We start from the raw sequence: 18,035 nt of genomic DNA, 5'->3' as shown, positions 1-18,035 counted from the left end.
ATCTTCTGATTGTCTGAAGCTTTGTCGAGATTGTTGGATCCATAAATTATTTGAGAGTCAAGTGCCAAAAAGAAGTGAGACCACTTCAAGTAAGGTTTCACACCCGGAAAAAACTCGCTGCCACTGCAAGAGAAGCTGATTCAAGTCAGCACCATATCTGTTTTAAACATGAGTCAACAGCTTTTTGAATGACTTCAGCTTGTGTTTTGTGAGCCTTCTGTATTCAAATATTTGCACCAATAAATCAAACTAGGACACGTGAAGCTAGCAACACACCAAAACAAAGAATTATGTACAAAAGGCAGGTTCAAATGCCTGAAAGTATCAGGCTGAAAGAAAGAGAGAAGTATCAGCACATCTTAAAAAAAAAAAAAGGTCAAAAGAAAACATGACTGTTGAAATGTTCTTTTCCTGGTTTCATTCTAGCTCCCCAGAGAAGAATTAGAAAAGAATAAAGTTCAAATAAACCTTTTTAACATGTGTAATGTGTGTCTGCGTGTGACTTTTTCTTGACTGTTATCAAAATAGACACTCCTTGTCCTGTTCTTCCATTTGCCATCGCCTGCCATCCTCCAGCCTTGCTTGTTTGGAGTAAAAGAGTTTGTTTTAAAATATGAGTTTGTAGAAAATATCTTTTTTTTTTTTTTTTTTTTTTTAAATGTCCTTTCTGTGTAACAGTCCATGTTCCTGTCTGGTGCCTTACATGTCGAGTCACTGTGCCGAGTTTCAGCACTTGGGCCCCTTGAGAGTCACTCTGGCTCCAGAGGAAGATCTGAAACAGAATGACAAGACCAGCCAATCAGAAACAAGAGCAGCCGCTGCACCGTCTCTCTTTCGCTGTCACATCAGATGTACACACACGCACACAAGCACGCACAAACACTAGCAATGATCAAAACTCACCTCTGCCACCTCCTCACTTGTTATGCTGGTAGGAGTAGGTTGTGTGTTCTGTGGGTGTCTCTATGGCAACAGGTTGTTGGACGGCACTTTCCTGAGAGGGAGGCATCAAAGATTAAATCCGTAACATTTTTAGCGTTAATCTGGTCTAGTGAGACAAAACAGGGGTCATTACCTCAACTGAGATGTTGGTGGCAGGCACTTGGGTGTACTGGGGGATGTAGGTCCCCTGCATAGATGTGTTCGCAGGCATATACTGGAGGAGAATGGAAATAAAACAGTCATTGGACATGATACCTACATTGGTAATAACGCTGTCAAATAAAGCTGCATGAGACAAGATTTATATATAAATTACAATAACTTTCATCAGCCTGACTTATAAAAAGGAGCTACAATTTAAGAAGGACACCCTACCCAAGGCACACTAAAGAAATCACCTAATTTACCCCAATAAAATGCTAGTTATCTCCACCCAAAATGTTTGGCAGTAGTGCCTGAAAAATAGGGGAAAAATTGAGATCATTGCTTCTCTCATCCCTTTGGTATTGTCTTGTATAACACAATTACAGGCTAGTTTGGTAGGCAGCTGCTCTCAGCTGTCATTTGACACCACCAATGTTTCAAGCTGCCTAATGCAGCTTTAGCAGTTAAGTATCGATGCTAGCTGAATGCTAAACGTTCTCCACTCTACTCACTGTGCCACTGCTGCCCATGGAGAGGTGGCTGAGCTGCTGTGTCAGGGGCCCTATCATCGAGGTCGGCTGAATGGACATGGTGTGGTCCATTCCTGGCGTCAGGACTGCTCCCTGTGGAAAAAGCACACAGTGGTGTTAGAACCTGCGATTAATACAAAGAGACAGTTTGACAGAATGTGAAGGAAGCTGAATGTTAAAAAGATTTCAGCTGCAAGAAAAACAGGAAGGAAAGTAAAAAGCTTCTAGATACTCACTGTGGGCGGCATGATGTATGACTGGTGATGTAACCAGGATGGGTTGTGTACCTGCAAGAACAAGAAAGACGTGTAACAGGATAACATTACACAATATGAATAGGTTCAATCAGTTTAGAAAACAGACAAGCAAAGCAATGACGGAATTTATAGGGATTTGGCAGCAGGTCTGGGCTTGTCTGTCTCAGTTTGGCATCTTAACTAAAGAACACCCAGCTTTGAAGGTCTGAAAATACCCCAGTACCTGGTAGGTGGACACAGGTGAATGCATGTATGGGGAGAGGGAGGTTGGTCCGATCATGCGGTTGGGGGCAATGCTGTACGGAGAGGAGTAGAATCTGCAGAAAGAGACACAAAGTCATTAGCCACCACAACATGACCCCACTCCCTCTGGCTATTCAATGGATTTATCAGAATACTGACCCATTCTGTAAGGATGTGGTGGGGTCATAGGTAAGGGTCATTCCTCCCTGGAAGACAAAGAGAAATTAGTATGTCACTATGAGGCTGATCAATGTACAATATCACAAGCCTTGAGCAATGTTGCATAATAAGAAAAACAGTATGAACTGCAGTCAACAGGCATGAAGAAAAATCTTAAACTCACAGTCTCCCCATCTCTTGTCCAGGGCCGGCCGTTCTGCAGATATTTTCCTTGGCTCTGACGTTTCTTCTGGCCTCCATCAGCAAATTTGCACAACAAGGGTTCTGACGGCACTAGACCAGGGATTTTAAAAATAAGGAAACATCATGTTATGTGGAATATGATATCGTCTTCATAACCTTTGGATTAGATTGTTTCCTTGGGCTAGTCATTTGTTTAAAAGATGGAATATCCAATCGAGATGTCAGCTGAAAGTTACCCAACAAAAAGTAAAAAATCTCACCTGGAACTCCAGGTGGAGTCTTGATATATTTTCCATTGAAATGTTGGATGATGGCCTCACATTTCTCTGTTGACTCCATCCTAAAGGAAAAGGTTATGTCTGTTAAAAGCGGTCACTTTAACATTATCAGGTGACAAGGCTTCATGCAGATTTTCTACCTGTATTGGCCACCAGAGGGCTCACTCACCATGGTTAATAATATAAAGTTGATCTGTAACTTCACTACTGACCGGGCTAATTTCTGAATATTGCCTTGTGCATAAGTGGATATTTTCTTCAAATCACATGAGGCTGCACCATCACTAATTGACTTAAACCAGCTATACTTATACACTAAATGACTAAATAACCAATGTTTGTACCTGGCAAAGCCCACTCCTCGGCTGGTTCCATTGGCATCGCGGAGGATGCGTGTGGAAATGGCCTGGCTGAAGGGTTTCAGCATGTTTTCCAGTTCCTGCTCGTCCATGGACAGTGGCAGGTTAGAGATGTAAAGGTTGGTGGGGTCCTGCTCCTGTTGCTGATGGCACAGAAGCCAAAAGAAGATTTAAGAATAAGGATGTGGAGCAGACAGAGCTCTCCTTTTGCTTGTGACAGAATCACAACTGTGTTGTGCTGACAGGAGCCCTCCAAAAATTCAGAGCTGGAGATATCATGAGGGAATAGGACATGTGTGAGATTTCTGACATTTTGAGGGGGTGGCAAGTGGAGGACATCAGCTAAAAAAACAATTAAGAAAAGATGTAGAGGGTTTGAAGTATGAGGCAGATTTCATTTTGGCCTTGTGGAGACAGTGGATGAGATCTTGGGAGAAAACAGATATTCAGAGATGGTGGAGATAGTCTGGCTGGACTTCAGCTGAACTTCTCTCTCATTTTAACTCTCTCTCTCTCTCTCTGTCTCGGTCTCTGTCTCTCTCTTTTGCTCATTCAATCCATTTCTTTTTCTTCTTCACACTCATCTCTTGTTCTCCATCACTCATATGATATTACCAAAAGAGTAGAAGACAGGCCCATTGTGTGAGACTAGACTCTTGAGAGGATGAAAGTGCAGGACCCAGGTAATGTGATATCAAAGCATAATTACATTTCATATGGCTCTCCATCCATGAAGGATCTAAAATGATGAAGTGCTCTCGCTCGGTGGAGAATCACAGCAGAGACATTTTGGACAAAGACCTTTGGAAATAATCTGGAGAACATCTAAAGCATTGTGCTATCGTCTCCCCACAAGGCGAACATTATCATCCTGTTTCCTAGGTCATGGTAATAATATGTCACTTGCATTCAAGCAGTTTTATTCATGTGGTAATCCTGACCTTGAATGCAGGCACAGAGGCTGGCTGTGTCGACTTGCATAAAGCAGACAAATTATGCATCTTTTCCAAATCTGTATTTGAAATTATTTGAAAACAACTTGGAAGAATCTCAGAGAGTGCCACAGTTTCATTTTCTGCTTTTGAACTATTTTGTAGGCTTTTTTTCTCTTTTTTTTGCTTCCTGCTCAAACAAATTTAATTTGGCCGACAGTATCTTGTAAGATAACCAATCTGTTTCACCCTCTAACCATTATGCATATTCATTATCTCAGAGTACAGATGTGATTAAAAACCTGTAAATGCAGCGTGAATTAATTTCCATCCTATGAATAATGCATGTGTAATCGCTGCGACCTGTGGTGAAGGTGATTTCTCCTTCACCTCCCTCCATCTCTTCCTCCTTCCCAGCAGTGTGAGCTAATGATGAAACTCGAACCCATGAGAGTGAGCAGAGAAGACCTGCTGTGGATTTCAACCGCCAATGAGTCAGTATGACTCAGAGAGAAATCTGACGCAAACATAAGCCTCGTTGTAAACCAGGAGTGAAGGGGTGAGTGAAATCAAGTTATGTTGTGGGCAAGAAGCCGTATGAATGTCAGTGATCCAGCTTAACGAGAGATCAGCTTTCCCAGGGTGTTGGTGGCATGAATGTGTGCGTGCGTGCTTGTGACTGTGTCATAATCCGGTTGAGGCAAGGCGGCTGAAGTGCATGCGCGGTTGTCAAGTGTGCTCTGTGTGTGTGTGTGTGTGTGTGTGTATGTTGACAGGGCGGGTGGCTGGGCACAGGGCCCTGCTGACTGGGGAGCTGCTCAGACACTGAGTCAGATGCCACCAGGGAGAACAGACAGATCCTTTGTACAGGGAGCTCAGAGACCAGGCCCTGGGACACGCTCCCCCAACACCGTCACCACTATGAAGCACGACATGCACGCATGCATACACGTCAACACGCTTTACCTGTGTGCATCTGTGCACTCTTGTTTGTGCACACACATGTTCTACAGTGCATTAATACCCATAAATACGCTAATTCAAACATACGGCATACAGTATGTTTGGCTGTATGCAGTGCACCAGTCAGGACTCGCTCATGCATGAACACATAGCTGAGAAAGCTTGAAAAGAAAAACTTGCCAAGTAGCAACCTTTCAGCTGCAAGGGAAATAATTCATCGTGTAATCTCTAATTAATAATTCATCCTTCAACATTTTGCTGAGTCACTGTCAAAAAATAAGTGTTTTTCAGTGTGATTTAACTCTGACCAACAATCTGAATCAATCTGACACTCAGTTGGAAGTCATAAATCCACCAAATATTGACATCTCAAGTGAGGTTCTTACCTTGGCCATCTGAGCCTGCACTCCACCCGCCTTCAGCGCTGTCACTGCCTTCTGAGCTGAAGCTGGACTGTCAAAGTCAACAAAGCCATAGCCTGCAAGGACCCAGACATACAGCAAGACATATAAGTTATGACCATGTGATCTGCATACCACGGGACTCTATCAACACAGATATGTAATGTGAACTCATGAAGCACACATAGGAGTGTTTGAACCTGAGGAGACAACCAGCTACGTCTGGATTTTGCGTCCCCATTGAGGACAGATGTAGACACTGACCATATTAATGTCACACAACACACACCTGTTAAGTAAGAATAGTGTGACGCTTAATGCACAGTAAACATTTGGCAACCAAAAGCAAACAGTGTATCCGCAGTGTGCTGTAAACTTAAAATTGAAAGCTGTAACTTTCTACACAAATTTCAGCAGACATGACAAACTATGTAGTGTCAGGCTTGTGACATTGTTTCACTTCTCTGTTGTTGATGTGCAGTGAAAATACTGTCAACTGATATGGTAAGCTGAGGTGTTAGTGAATACATTGTCTAATGAACACAGTCTTTTAAGTGAACTGAAGAGACAATACACAACACAGTGGTATATTGAACAAATTAATTGTTTTTCCTGTGTACAACCTGCCATACTGCTTGTTAAAATAAAATTATAGCAATGTAAAATATCATAGATTATGGATATGGATTTACTGTTACTGACTCAAGACCATGGAGGCATGGTGTGTGGAGTGCAAACAAAATATACAATGAAATCATAACAGAATTATATCAGGGATGAAGTACAACATGAATCACTTAAACAAAGGTACAATATTCTTCAAAAAGGGGTCTCATTTACAAACACTTTTTGTCTTAACAAAATGCAATGACAAATTTTTTTAACTTGACCAGTACTTCTCCCTAATCCTTATTAAATTCTTAGATTCATACAAAATGTGATACTTGTCTCCCAGACAGCTGTTATTACAAAGGTTGCAGAACCTCTGATTCCATTATATCTTTCAGTGATGTGGGGAATTCTGATTTTACTAACCCTGAAGCTGCAAATAGTACAAAGTGACCTTTAAACCTCTGCTAACCAGTTACTTTTTCAACCCACCTTACCTTTACACTTGTTAGTAGTCTTGTCCAGGATGGCCTTGGTGGATACGATCTTCCCATACCTGAAAAACAGTGAGGTTTACACTCAGGGATCATCCTTTTTCTATGTACTCAAAATAATCACTTGTTTATATTCATTATTAGCATTGCAACATTGCTTAGCCAATGTGGTTTCCCTCTAAACTTAATATACCCTAAGATATTGTTTTCCATGATGTCTGAATCATAATTCACCTATCAGATTCAAGGCAATGACACTGAATACAGTCATACCATCTGGTAATATATGATGTGCATGAGGAAATCTTCAGAGAGGGGGTGGGACATAAATTAAATGAAATAAGAGTAATGTCCTGTGGGTTTCTTCATGTCAGAGAGAACTACACTTTTTCTATACGTTATTCATTCCAGCTTGCTCACACACAGATGTCAACAGGGATCTTGTCTCAAGGGGAATCTAACATGATATGAAAATATGGTAAAATAAATAAATAAATAAATAAATAAATGTTGCTGCTGCATATTCACATTGCTTCACAATGTACTATCAATATGAAAATCCTGCATTATCTACTCAGCTGTCCAGCTGTGGTTACTGCAGATGCACAGAATAGTGCCTGACTTGGGCAAATGCTCCTGTGAGGCAGAGTGTCTATTGGTTCCCATCTCTCCAGGCATGTGCATGCAGTGTAATCTGATATGCCTCTCCTTGGCTGTCCTGTCCAATGCTGGCTCCTAGCCATACTCTCATTCTACTAACCAGCTTCTCTCCAGGCAGCGTTAAACCCTCCACTGGGTCTTAGTGCCCCTCACTATGCAATCCCAGCTTTCACCCAGAGACATTATTAGCGGATAAAGTGATGACCTGCTCAAATTGTAATCTGACAGTTAATCTGTTGGATTAATCTGAATTGGAAATGAAAAGTTACTTTAGGGTCACTTTAGAGAAAAAGAACTCTGTATATCTGTACTCTGTAACAAAGATGGCTTCAAGTCACCTGTAAACATGATTATCTTTTACTATCCATGCATTCTAAATGGTTAATTTGGATACTACAACAGTAGTACACTCCTACATGTTAGGGATATAAATATAAATATATTGTATTGAGTATATATGTATTAAATTCACATTTTACTTGAATAATGTCTATCCAACCTAAAGACAGAGTGATAAAGGGAGCGCAAGCAATCACCGGTGTGATCCTAAAACACTGTTTATCATCTACTAAAGTTCACATAAGGGAACTCGCTCCCTCCTTATGTTTGATTATGTCAATCCACTCAATCCACTTTAAAAAAACAACTTAAAACTTATTTACTTACTGAATGGCTTTTAACAATATCTGATTTCTAATTTATCCTAATTCTTAGGTCTTATTTGCATTTATACCCTACATAAAAACACTTGCGTCTAAAAAATTCTTTTTTTATCTGACATTCTGGGCATGACATGCAGACACTGTAATATGTTATAATTATTTATCCTATTCAAATTCTCTGCAAATTGAATCCATTCATTGTTAACTGAAGATGTGTTGTATTATGCATTTGACCTCCTATATGACATTACTATTTCATGGTGCATTTCTTATTCTAAACCATAAGGTGAAACCAACTGGACTGGAGGAATATGCCAACATTGTCTTCCTATATTTTCATATGCATCATTACTGTGGGCACACAGCAACCCACCCAGTCTGGTACTTCACACTATGACTAGTCTTTAAGATGTGAGATATTGAAGATAGTGAGATACTGAACTGCGCTTAGAGGTCTTGGACTAGATGATGCAGAATGAAAAGAGGGGCTAGAGACTCAGCCATGTGTGAGAGAGCACAGCATACAGAGACCAGCCCAACATCCACCCATGGTCAACTACCAGAGAGGGACCAGGGCAAGGACCAGAGCGGCAGCGAGGAACCCATGGAAGCAACTGCAGGGGCCAGTGATGGAGAACCAACCCCCATCCTCTCTTCTCATCCCTCACTCCCTGCACAGTACATCTCAGAGTATGCATACAACAACTCTCAGTGTGGGGGAGGGGAGCTTTAGGAGTTCTGTGTCTTGATAGTATGCACACATTAACTGCTGAAACTTGGGTTAAGTATGTAAAATCCCCTCCATGAATTGTCTTCCTGCTGTTTTACACCCTGAACTACAACCATTTTCCTAACTATTACTGGATACAGTATCCTATCTCAGTCCACTTTAACTGTGAATTACATTGGCCTTAATGTGCTGTGCTAACAGGCAAATTTCATGCAGTGATTTTATCTGCTCTGTAAAAGCAGAAATATGAGAACTACCCCCACAGAACACCACCTGACACACAAACCCTGAACTCCATTCGCTCCTCCCCCCTCCAATTCTCTCCATCCACCCCCCTCCACCCACCAACCCCCCCCCCCCCCCCCTCCCCCCTTCATGCCATTGCCCTTGTTTGTCTTTCCCTTTCCCCTGGGCTCGCCGTTTCCTGTAGGGTTGGGCAGCCTCATGTGAGCCATATCTTCCAGACAGCTGTAAAATAGCAGGCCTCTCCCTCCCTTATTCAATCTCTCTAGCCCCCTTTCCCCTCCTATTTTCTCACTCCTCTCCTCTGCTCTTCTGGTTCTCATCACCCAGCTCCAGAATTCAATTAAGTAAGCCCAGATCATTCATTTCAGCCCTACTTGTTTTGATGTCTCCCACTGAAGACCTAACAAACATATCAGATGGATTGGATGATGCTGTTGTTTGATGTCTGACTACATGCAGCCCACAGCAGAGTTTTCAAAGACTCACACTCACATTGAAGAGCAAGATAGTGTGGTATTTATAGTGCAGAATGTGACTTTGAATTGGGATAGTATGCTCTCATCGTCATCATAATGTATGATGAAGACTAAAGCACAGATGAGCCATAATTCATCTAGGTTGGAAGTGAAAGAACGAGCAAGAGCAGACATACAGAACGAATTAGCATGAGAGAGGGAGACTAAACATTCTGTACCTAGTTGTTGGAAAGTCTGTGCTTAGCTGTGCCAAACTGAAAGGTCTTAGTTTGGAGGCTAAATGATTGTTGTTTTTTCCATAAGGGTCGCTAAATGATGGGCCTTAAAAACATGTGGCTCTCTTCTCTGTTCCAGAAATACCTGCTAAGGTATACTTTAGCATTCATGTGCACTTCAAGTGTAAGGGAAGCCATCCATCTACTGTATTTGCCCATGTAGTAATGGAATCCAGTCAGTCTTTCAGCCAGCCAGCCAGCCATCTATCCATCCACCCATCACTCTGTTCTATCTTAATCTACTCTGGTCCTCTAACCTGGTCCGTGCTCACCTCTTGGTAAGCAGCCAGAGAAAGATTTATTGGGTGTCTAACTAGACAGCTGAAGCAATTGGTTTTTGGGTGACTTACGGCTGACAGAGTTTGACCAGATCCTGGTCTGTGGTTCCTGGGTGGAGGCCACGGATGTACAGGTTCGTTTTGCTCAGCTGCTCTCCCCCGCTGCTGCTGCCGCTGCTGCCACTGCCATTGCTGATGGTGTTGCTGCTGTTGTTGTTGTTGTTGGGGCTTGGAGGAGCCATCTGATGATTGGAGGGGGACACATACGTCTGCTACAACAAGAACAAAGAAAGAGAGTAGTTAGATTTGGCGTGGCACAGATACACACAATGCTATCGAATGGATGTATTCACTGATGTAGTAGCTAACTGAATATGAAGCAAGAACAGCTGGTTAATGGTCCACTAACTGACTTGCTCAAACTACAGGCTTATGAGGGGAAAATCAATTAAGGACCCAATTAGCCAGAACACGAGCAACAGTGGCTGGTTAGCCTAATGACATGGTGTCAAACATCCAAATGGGGCCACAGAGTCAGAGCCAGGATATCAATAGTAATTCCGCTACTTAGTTGACTTAATAGGTCAGCTGAGATGAGATGACATGCAAGATAAAAAAGAAGAAGAAGAAAAAAAATATATAACCCAAAATTTTCACGTTCCACATACTGGAAATAGGTGAAATAATGCAAACATTAATATTATGTAATTTAAGCATCCAAACAGAAATATGAAGAACACCACAGTATGTAAAAAGAAATTAGCAATGTGTACATACTCACATTAAAAGGTCATAATAAGCTGTTAGACTAATTTGTTTGTTCTTATTTTGTGTAAGAAAATAATAAAAATAAAAAAGGACATGATAAGATCACAGGGGTGTGCTTTTTAGACAATGAATTACAGGCTCTGAATGTGCAGAGGTTTATTTTAGAAAAACATCAAGCCAAATCAAGATCTATAACTAGTAGATTACACAGGTAAATAATGAGCCTGTAGCCTCTACAAGAACCAAGCAGTGATTTAATCTCTCCAATATATCCTGCTTGACTGGGAGGTGAATGAAGATTGGCTCTACAAGTCAATGTTCAAGTTCACTATTCATTTGTGCGAACTAAAATTAGACCGAATGTTTTTTGAACATTTATGACCCAGTAGTTAATGCTTAAGAATCCCAATCAAAACAACCCAATTTTGAATAGAGTTGAACCTGAGAGAAATACTACTTTTGTAAAAGAATGATAGCATATATGGGAACTGAGCTGTCTTACAAATGCAAGAACAAAGAGTGTAATATTAAATCTGGCTGGAAATAATGTGGCTGAATTTCATTCTGCTTGATGAGAGGCCTTTATGCTGCGGGTTGAAGCTGAAACAGTTTTCACTGGGAGTATTTGACACAGTTCCAATCAAAACCGTTCACAGTGAGATCTGTGGATTATCAACAGCAACCAGGACATTGTTTCTGGAGAGAAACGTTTATATTTTCTTTTTCCAATTTAATTTTTCAGAGGTTTCAGCAGAACAAACCATATTCTACTCACCACTATTGTCTTGGGGTGTTGGTGGAAATCTCAAAACCTAAACTGTCTGCATGACTAGATATCACTAAATGTGTTTTTAGTACAAGCACAGAACAGTATGTGCAGATTTGCACCTATAACTGATACATTTTTGAACATTTTCTATTACTACTGACCATGGTTTGAAATTCTTAATTGAATTTGTTAGGAAGTGAAATGTCAGGTAGCCTAAGTTTGGCCTTGGTGTTGCCTTCCTCTCAGTGCTGGAGGAGGAGGAACTGTTTGATTAGTTATGGTCAGCAGGCCCGGCCCCAGGGAACAATGGGGTGGCTTGTTGGACACCACAAGGTCAGCACTGGACCACCAGCTTGTTAACAGAGAAGGAGCTGTCAAAAGACTGCTGGAATCAAGCTAATTAAGGCTTCTCTACTTCTCTCTGCTGTGGCTCTCTTCAAACCAACTAATACAAGTTTAATTCAGATTCCTGAAACACAAAGCTATGAGGGAGTATCACATTTTACAAAATTAAAACCAATATTTTAAAGTTTAAAGCAAGTTTCCTCCAGTGGTTTTAAAAGTGATACACAGGATTTGGGAGTTTAAAAATAAGATTTGAGTAGGATATTTACTTTATAATCAAAATGTTTGCAGTGTTATAAAACAACTCAATTGCGAGTTACAAATCCTGAAAAATGCTAAAAACTGCCTGGGCAGGAAAAAAGATAACATAATGCAATCATGTGCATTTGGTTCCAAAAAACCACAAAGAATCACCTAATAGCGCTCCAACTAAACACATTTTTATTGCGTCAGTACTAGGTCAACCTGCCTAGTACCTTGAAAAACTCTGCATCAGTGTACTAAAAAGAACTGGTGTTATTTTAAAGGCAAAGGGTGGTCTCACCAAATATTGATTTGATTGATTAAATAAAAACTATTCATGGCATTATTTTTCAAAGCATCCATTTGCTTTTAGAGACTATGGTACTTGCACCGTACTATATGTTTGATATAGTAACATTATTTCAGTCATTACTACCATGAGTAACACCAGTGATTCGTTTGCCTGCTTTTTTGTAGCCCCCACCATCCAGCTGCCATATGTTTCCCAAACTCTTTTGGAAGCAGCCTTAGAGCCTACTCCCTGTCTTTTTAGTGAAGCTCAGAAAATCGCAGTGACTCACAGAACCCATTCATCTCAGTCCTCTTCTCTAATCTCCCGCTCTTCTTTAGCATCAATAGCTCACTGTTTGTTTTTCCACAATCACAGCCCCTTCCTGTGCTTTCCCTTGCCTTCACTGTAGGCCGCCCGCACAGACTATCAGGAGGGATGCACCTGCAGAAGCCTGGGGAGATAGAATCTGACAGGAGACCAAGGTCCGGGCCCAGACCTGGCTAGTGAGGCCTGGCTAATTGGGATCTGAGCTTGTTAGCGGAAAGTGCTAATCCCTCTCATGTGCTCTCTAGTCAGAAGGTAGTGTCTCATTAAAACCGCTCTGCTAGGCTCCTTCTGAGAAAAGGATGGCAGTGAGTCAGCTCCACACCTACTCCCCATCTGCCCCAGTGCCCAGCACCAGCTCCAGGTGTTTTGCCGTCCATGTAAGGTAATGCCCAACGTGCTGGTGCAAACATCAGCAAACATGCATGCAGAAGAACAGAAATGCAGAAAGTATGATGAGAGTTTTAAAGGGACAGGACTGGGAATCACAAATCTAATTTTACAGCCTGTAAAACTGCATATCCTCTCAGTTAGTCCGTGCCCAAAACCTGACCTCCTGACATGTTACTGATTTCCTTCCGCATTATCTGTTTACACTACATCAAAGTGTCATCTCTGAGCATTCTTTACATTCCTTTGCAATACACACATGTTTGTGTTTCTCTCCTTGAAGTGGACAGGGGTTGTGAGGGTCATGTGTTGGGTTTAAGATCAGAGTTGAAGCTGTCGTTGTTAAATTGAACTACATTCCTGGAAGCATCACAGTTCTGTGGGAATTCAGCTTCTTGTCAAGATCAACTCTGAAAAAAATGCAGGAAATCCTCCTGGGTGCACATAACACATATGCTAATTTACAACTGACATACAAATGTTGGATTAAAAAAGACAAGGCATTTATTTTTACAGTATGTTATAACTTTATCTATCTGCCTATTGACAATCAGTTGCTTTCAGCCACTGGGCAGAGGGAAGATAGAAATGTATACAGTTCTCACAGCCCCATTAATTTCAGAGTACACACTTATAGTCACAGAAAGATAAATCAGCTCTTTGTGCTATTATCATAGCTGTGCGAGAAGCACAACCACAGTAAGTGGCCTACAGCATGGTGCAGAGAGAGGGAGTGTGCTCCAGACAGCAGCTGAAGACCGATGAGGTGATTACAGTTGGAGGGAGCAGAGGTGATGCCTGGAGGGACCGCAGGTGATTCAAGGACTTCTTCATCCGAAAGAACAATGAGTGCTAAGTGAGGCAGGATGTATGCCTTTAACTTTGTAGTAACAGCAAGGGTAAGAGCCTGATCGTGTGACACCTGAATGCTACATCTCTCTGCAAACTGATCTTGAGGCCACTCAGAAAATCTTCTTACGGTTGTCTGATATAGTTTTGTCATTTATTATCTTTATCCCCAAGTTCAGGATATAGTTTCTTACAACACCTGAGTGTTGTTGATGCTTATCATTATTAACATACTGTTACTGTCCATTACCATACAATAGCAATTCAAACATGCAAACTGTCAAAATCATTATCTCTATGTTATTCTTTATGCTATGCAACAAGTATGTGTTAACGAATACATGACATTATATCTTGAATGAGAGAGAAATATCTTAAATGTGAGGTCCTACCTGTTTGGCTAAAGAAACCTTAAAAGGCACCGTGGAAAAGATCATAGTGTTACAGACACAATCTCTTGATAATATATTTTTGCAGCTGCAGGCAAAAAAGAAGTGCAAGATGGGAAGAGGCAAATGAGAAAAGTGATGAAAATCCTTGGCGTCCTGTGGCTAAAAGGTGAGACTTCTCCTTGCTCTCCTGACTCGATCCAGTTTTATTAAAAAACCCAAGGAAAATCTTTAAAAAGTCTGTTTTCGACAGGTATCAAGCACGCTGAAGAGACCCGAAAGAACATTCATCAGTTAGAAGGAATGTTCAGCCTCACTTCTCCATGTGAACTGAAGCACTGACAGACAAGAAATCAAGGTATGTGAAACACACAAGGGAGAAAGAAAAAAAGACTGGAGGCAGTTAATCGAAAGCAGAAGGGGGGGGGGGGGGGGGGGGGTCCTCTTAATCCTTTTCTCCGCCCTTTTTCTTGTAGTAAAAGACACAGACCAAAGGGGTTAGCACTTGATGCTGGATTTACAAGTCCCCTCTCTGTTTGACTTTGGCACTCAAACAATGCAAAATGTGTAAAATTAAAAAAAAAAAAAAACTGTGTGTGTGCATGTCTTCTTTCAAGGAAAAGGTTTGAGTTTGCACAGCCCCTCTTGAAATGAGCACATTGTCTGAATCCAGGATTCCAGGAATTCCAGGTCATTAATCTGAGCAATCTGAATTCCTGCCAGTGGTGAGGCAGGGAAGGGAATAACACAGGCAAGGAGGGAGGTGTTTGATTTCAGCTTTGTTGAGACATTATTCAAGAAATACTCAGAGTCAGGCATCAACTTACTACATAGGCCAATCCATGTCAAAATTAAACTGCAACATTTTTTTAAAAGGTTTTTGGATGAAATCTTAATAGTTAAATAAAATTCTATCTCTACATGTCCCAGAATGTGTGTAGTCTGTACAGAAACTAAAAAGAGGTTGAAAATAGAAACAATGTCACCCCATGAATTATTCATATGAGAAGACAAATTAATCAATATTGCACCTTATATATTGTTTGTTCTGCAGCTGTTCTACACATCTCATATGGCCACATATAGCTATTACATCAATATTAGACCTCATATATGGGCTCTGTAACTTTCCTCCTTTTCATAGTGCCGTGCAATCCCTCAGTCATCACTAGCAGGACTGAAGGGGTGGGGCATATCTGTACGCGTAAAAGAGGAAAAAAAAAAACTTTGCTAACTTGTGGTTAATTCAATGAAAACATTACTTAAGCGAAGACACCGTTGATTCACCCCCCACACACATACACAAATACATATAAAAGTAGAACATGATTAGCTTTTCATTCGCTTGTTCGGAGCCTTATACCAGCATCTACAGCCAGTTTGTAGGCTGCGCTGTGTGTGTGTGTGTGTGTGTGTGTGCGTGTGTGTGTGTGTGTGTGTGTTCAGGCTGGGTATAGGAAGAGAACAGCGACCGTATCGGAACAAACGAAAGCAAACTGTGGTAGTAATCTACAGGCAACAATGTAACGGGCCCCGCGTTAGTTTGTAACAGTATCACACCGACACCAAAAAGCCGACGGCGAAGGTCGCAACGGCAAGTAGCAGAGTTTCAGCGTCGGCTGTGATCCACTTTCAAGGACACTGCAGCTTAAACAGCCGAGCAGCTTTCAACTGGGGAGGCAGAGCTCGAGCAGCACCGCGGCCAGAAATGACTGCATATCAGCGAGAGAGGATAGAAGTTACAGGCTGCGCTGTTGTTATTTACCTTCTTGCTGTTCTTGCCGGTGTAGCCGTTGTACGGGTTGATTCCTGTCCTTGGCGGCACAGAGAGCAGCATTTTTACACGGCGCTGTGTCCGGAGGAGCGGAGGAGCGGAGAGCCGGGGCAGTCAGCTGACGTCAGCCAGGGAGATTCAGCCAGGAGCAGCGGTAGTGATTGGAGTCGCTCTTCCCAGCGCTCACTCTACACTGGCTTCATGCTTATGACTTTATCTCAGGGGTTCAAGCCCAGGATACCGAAAGCCTGTTCTCCAACTGCTCAATGACAGCGCAGGAGAAACATAGCTAGATATAGCTTTGCTATAACTTAAACCATAGCAGTGTAAATAACCCTGCTGGTGAAGGGACACAGAACTGCTTATGGGTTTGGCTTTTTAAAATCTGATTAAAAATAATTTATACGAGGTGGAAATTGAGATTTTAAAAAAAGCAAGCACGTTGCCTCTTGAATCCTACTTGCTACTCTCAGTAAATCTTTTTAGCAGCTGGTTTAAGTGTCAAACCTCAGGTCAAAAGACAGTAGTGCACCAGAGGTAAGAAGGAATAACCAACTATTACTATTTCCTGAGTAGGAAGTACACATGACTCACCATGACCTGGAATAACTTTTACCTTTACAAACATTGGTAATTATAAAATCCCCTGTCCTGTCCTGAAGCAGTAAAGGGCGTGTTATTTTAAATCAGTAGACAGCCAAAAATAACTGAAACACTGTGTTTGTAGTAAATTTTCCACTATATAAGTCGCAGTGTTTATTTCCTCAATGTGAAACAGTTAAATGTTCTAATTAAGAGTTCAATAAACTATTGTGCTTGTAAGGGATAATTTAAGGTATTTCTAGCCAGTCCCTTATTTTGTCAGTTTTTGCCATTGTTTCGTTATAATTAAAAGCTTCACTGCTGTGTTGGCTGCAGAGGTTTTTGGATTTCCAAGTCTTTGGGAGCAAAGGCTTCCAAGCCAAGTTCAACACAAGTTCAACTCCAAAATGTAATTAAATCTGAATAAAATCTAAGGCTGACCCTGGTCACTTGATACCAATGGATAACCAAATAATCCTAATAATTTTACAAACTCAAATGTCATGTTATCTGCTAGTCTGGACCATTTCTGTTAATTGTGACCTCAGTTAACAAATAGGGCGCCAAAAAACTTGCAAGGAATGTTTAAGAATCTGATTATCTGGTTGCAGTAACACTGTCATTCTCCTTTATATTTTGACCATTTTGTCAAACTAAGCAGATGTATCCCCCAAGGGTGAAAATGCTTTGTATTAGTATTTAGACCATCACGGTGCACTAAACAAATGGCATTTATCCATAGTTAGCGGTTGTTTAAGATTGGATAACCATTATGTACATAGTAACAGGGAAGGTCTAAAATACTATCGAAAATTAAAAACATGGACAAAATAGGCAAAGATCTTAAAATATTCAGCGTATAGTATATGATCACAGAGGAGCACATCAGTACATTATAGTTGAGCTGATGTCATTGCAATCTAATAATCAGAAAACAGTGGTGTTTTCTGTTTGCTGTGCTAACTTCTATGACAATAAGAGACAATGGTGAAATTCAATTTATTACGTTGCACTACCTTTGAAATAAACTAATAGTATACATCAGACATAGTTGTGATCTAAATCTAAGTTATAGAGCATGAGAATACTGTATTGTGAAAACCTCACGGTAATAATTCCCTGAAAATATACTCAATATTTGCCATGGTGTTATACTTGAGTGTGATGGAGCTGAGCTATAATGCTAACTTCCATTTTTCTATGTTTCTGGATCTGACCCAAATTTAAAAATAACTCTTGATAAATAAGATAAGTATCTATGTTAACTCACATCCCTCTGTCTTTTCATGCTTTAAGATGCTTCTCATCATATGAATAAAAAAAATTGTTTGTATCAACAGAAGTTGCTCGGCAACTAAATCCCTTGACCCTTTTGTCTTGTCTTGCGTACCCTGACTGATTAGCCCTCAAGTGTGTAGAAAACATATGCAGTTGTTCACCCAGCCATACAGTGTGTTTTTTTTACTCA

At 41.0% G+C, this 18,035-nt stretch overlaps 1 protein-coding gene across 3 annotated transcripts; it reads right to left on the bottom strand.

The window, feature by feature from the left end:
- Window positions 1-659: 659 nt before the first annotated feature.
- Window positions 660-16,149, bottom strand: rbms2b (RNA binding motif, single stranded interacting protein 2b). 3 transcript variants are annotated; one of them, XM_071476247.1, is made up of 14 exons: window positions 15,977-16,149; window positions 9,915-10,114; window positions 6,519-6,577; window positions 5,398-5,489; window positions 3,102-3,259; window positions 2,740-2,819; window positions 2,460-2,569; window positions 2,276-2,322; window positions 2,097-2,190; window positions 1,853-1,903; window positions 1,599-1,709; window positions 1,076-1,156; window positions 904-994; window positions 660-772 (listed from the first exon to the last, which is right to left on the bottom strand). In XM_071476247.1, exons 1-13 carry the CDS (start codon window positions 16,046-16,048, stop codon window positions 917-919), a joined length of 1,233 nt encoding a protein of 410 aa, XP_071332348.1. In that variant the 5' UTR covers window positions 16,049-16,149; the 3' UTR covers window positions 660-772; window positions 904-916. The 3 variants fall into 3 exon arrangements, with proteins under 3 accessions (XP_071332348.1, XP_071332350.1, XP_071332349.1); XM_071476249.1 differs by having other exon boundaries at window positions 9,915-10,111; XM_071476248.1 differs by lacking the exon at window positions 15,977-16,149 and adding an exon at window positions 14,215-14,566.
- Window positions 16,150-18,035: the final 1,886 nt, after the last annotated feature.

This window comes from Trachinotus anak, unplaced genomic scaffold (assembly GCF_046630095.1).
Source record: "Trachinotus anak isolate AG129_WGS33_773 ecotype Australia unplaced genomic scaffold, CSIRO_AGI_Tana_v1 ptg000004l, whole genome shotgun sequence".
Lineage (NCBI taxonomy): Eukaryota > Metazoa > Chordata > Actinopteri > Carangiformes > Carangidae > Trachinotus > Trachinotus anak.
Note: the sequence above shows the minus strand (reverse complement) of the source record. Positions and strands in the feature narration are given on the sequence as shown.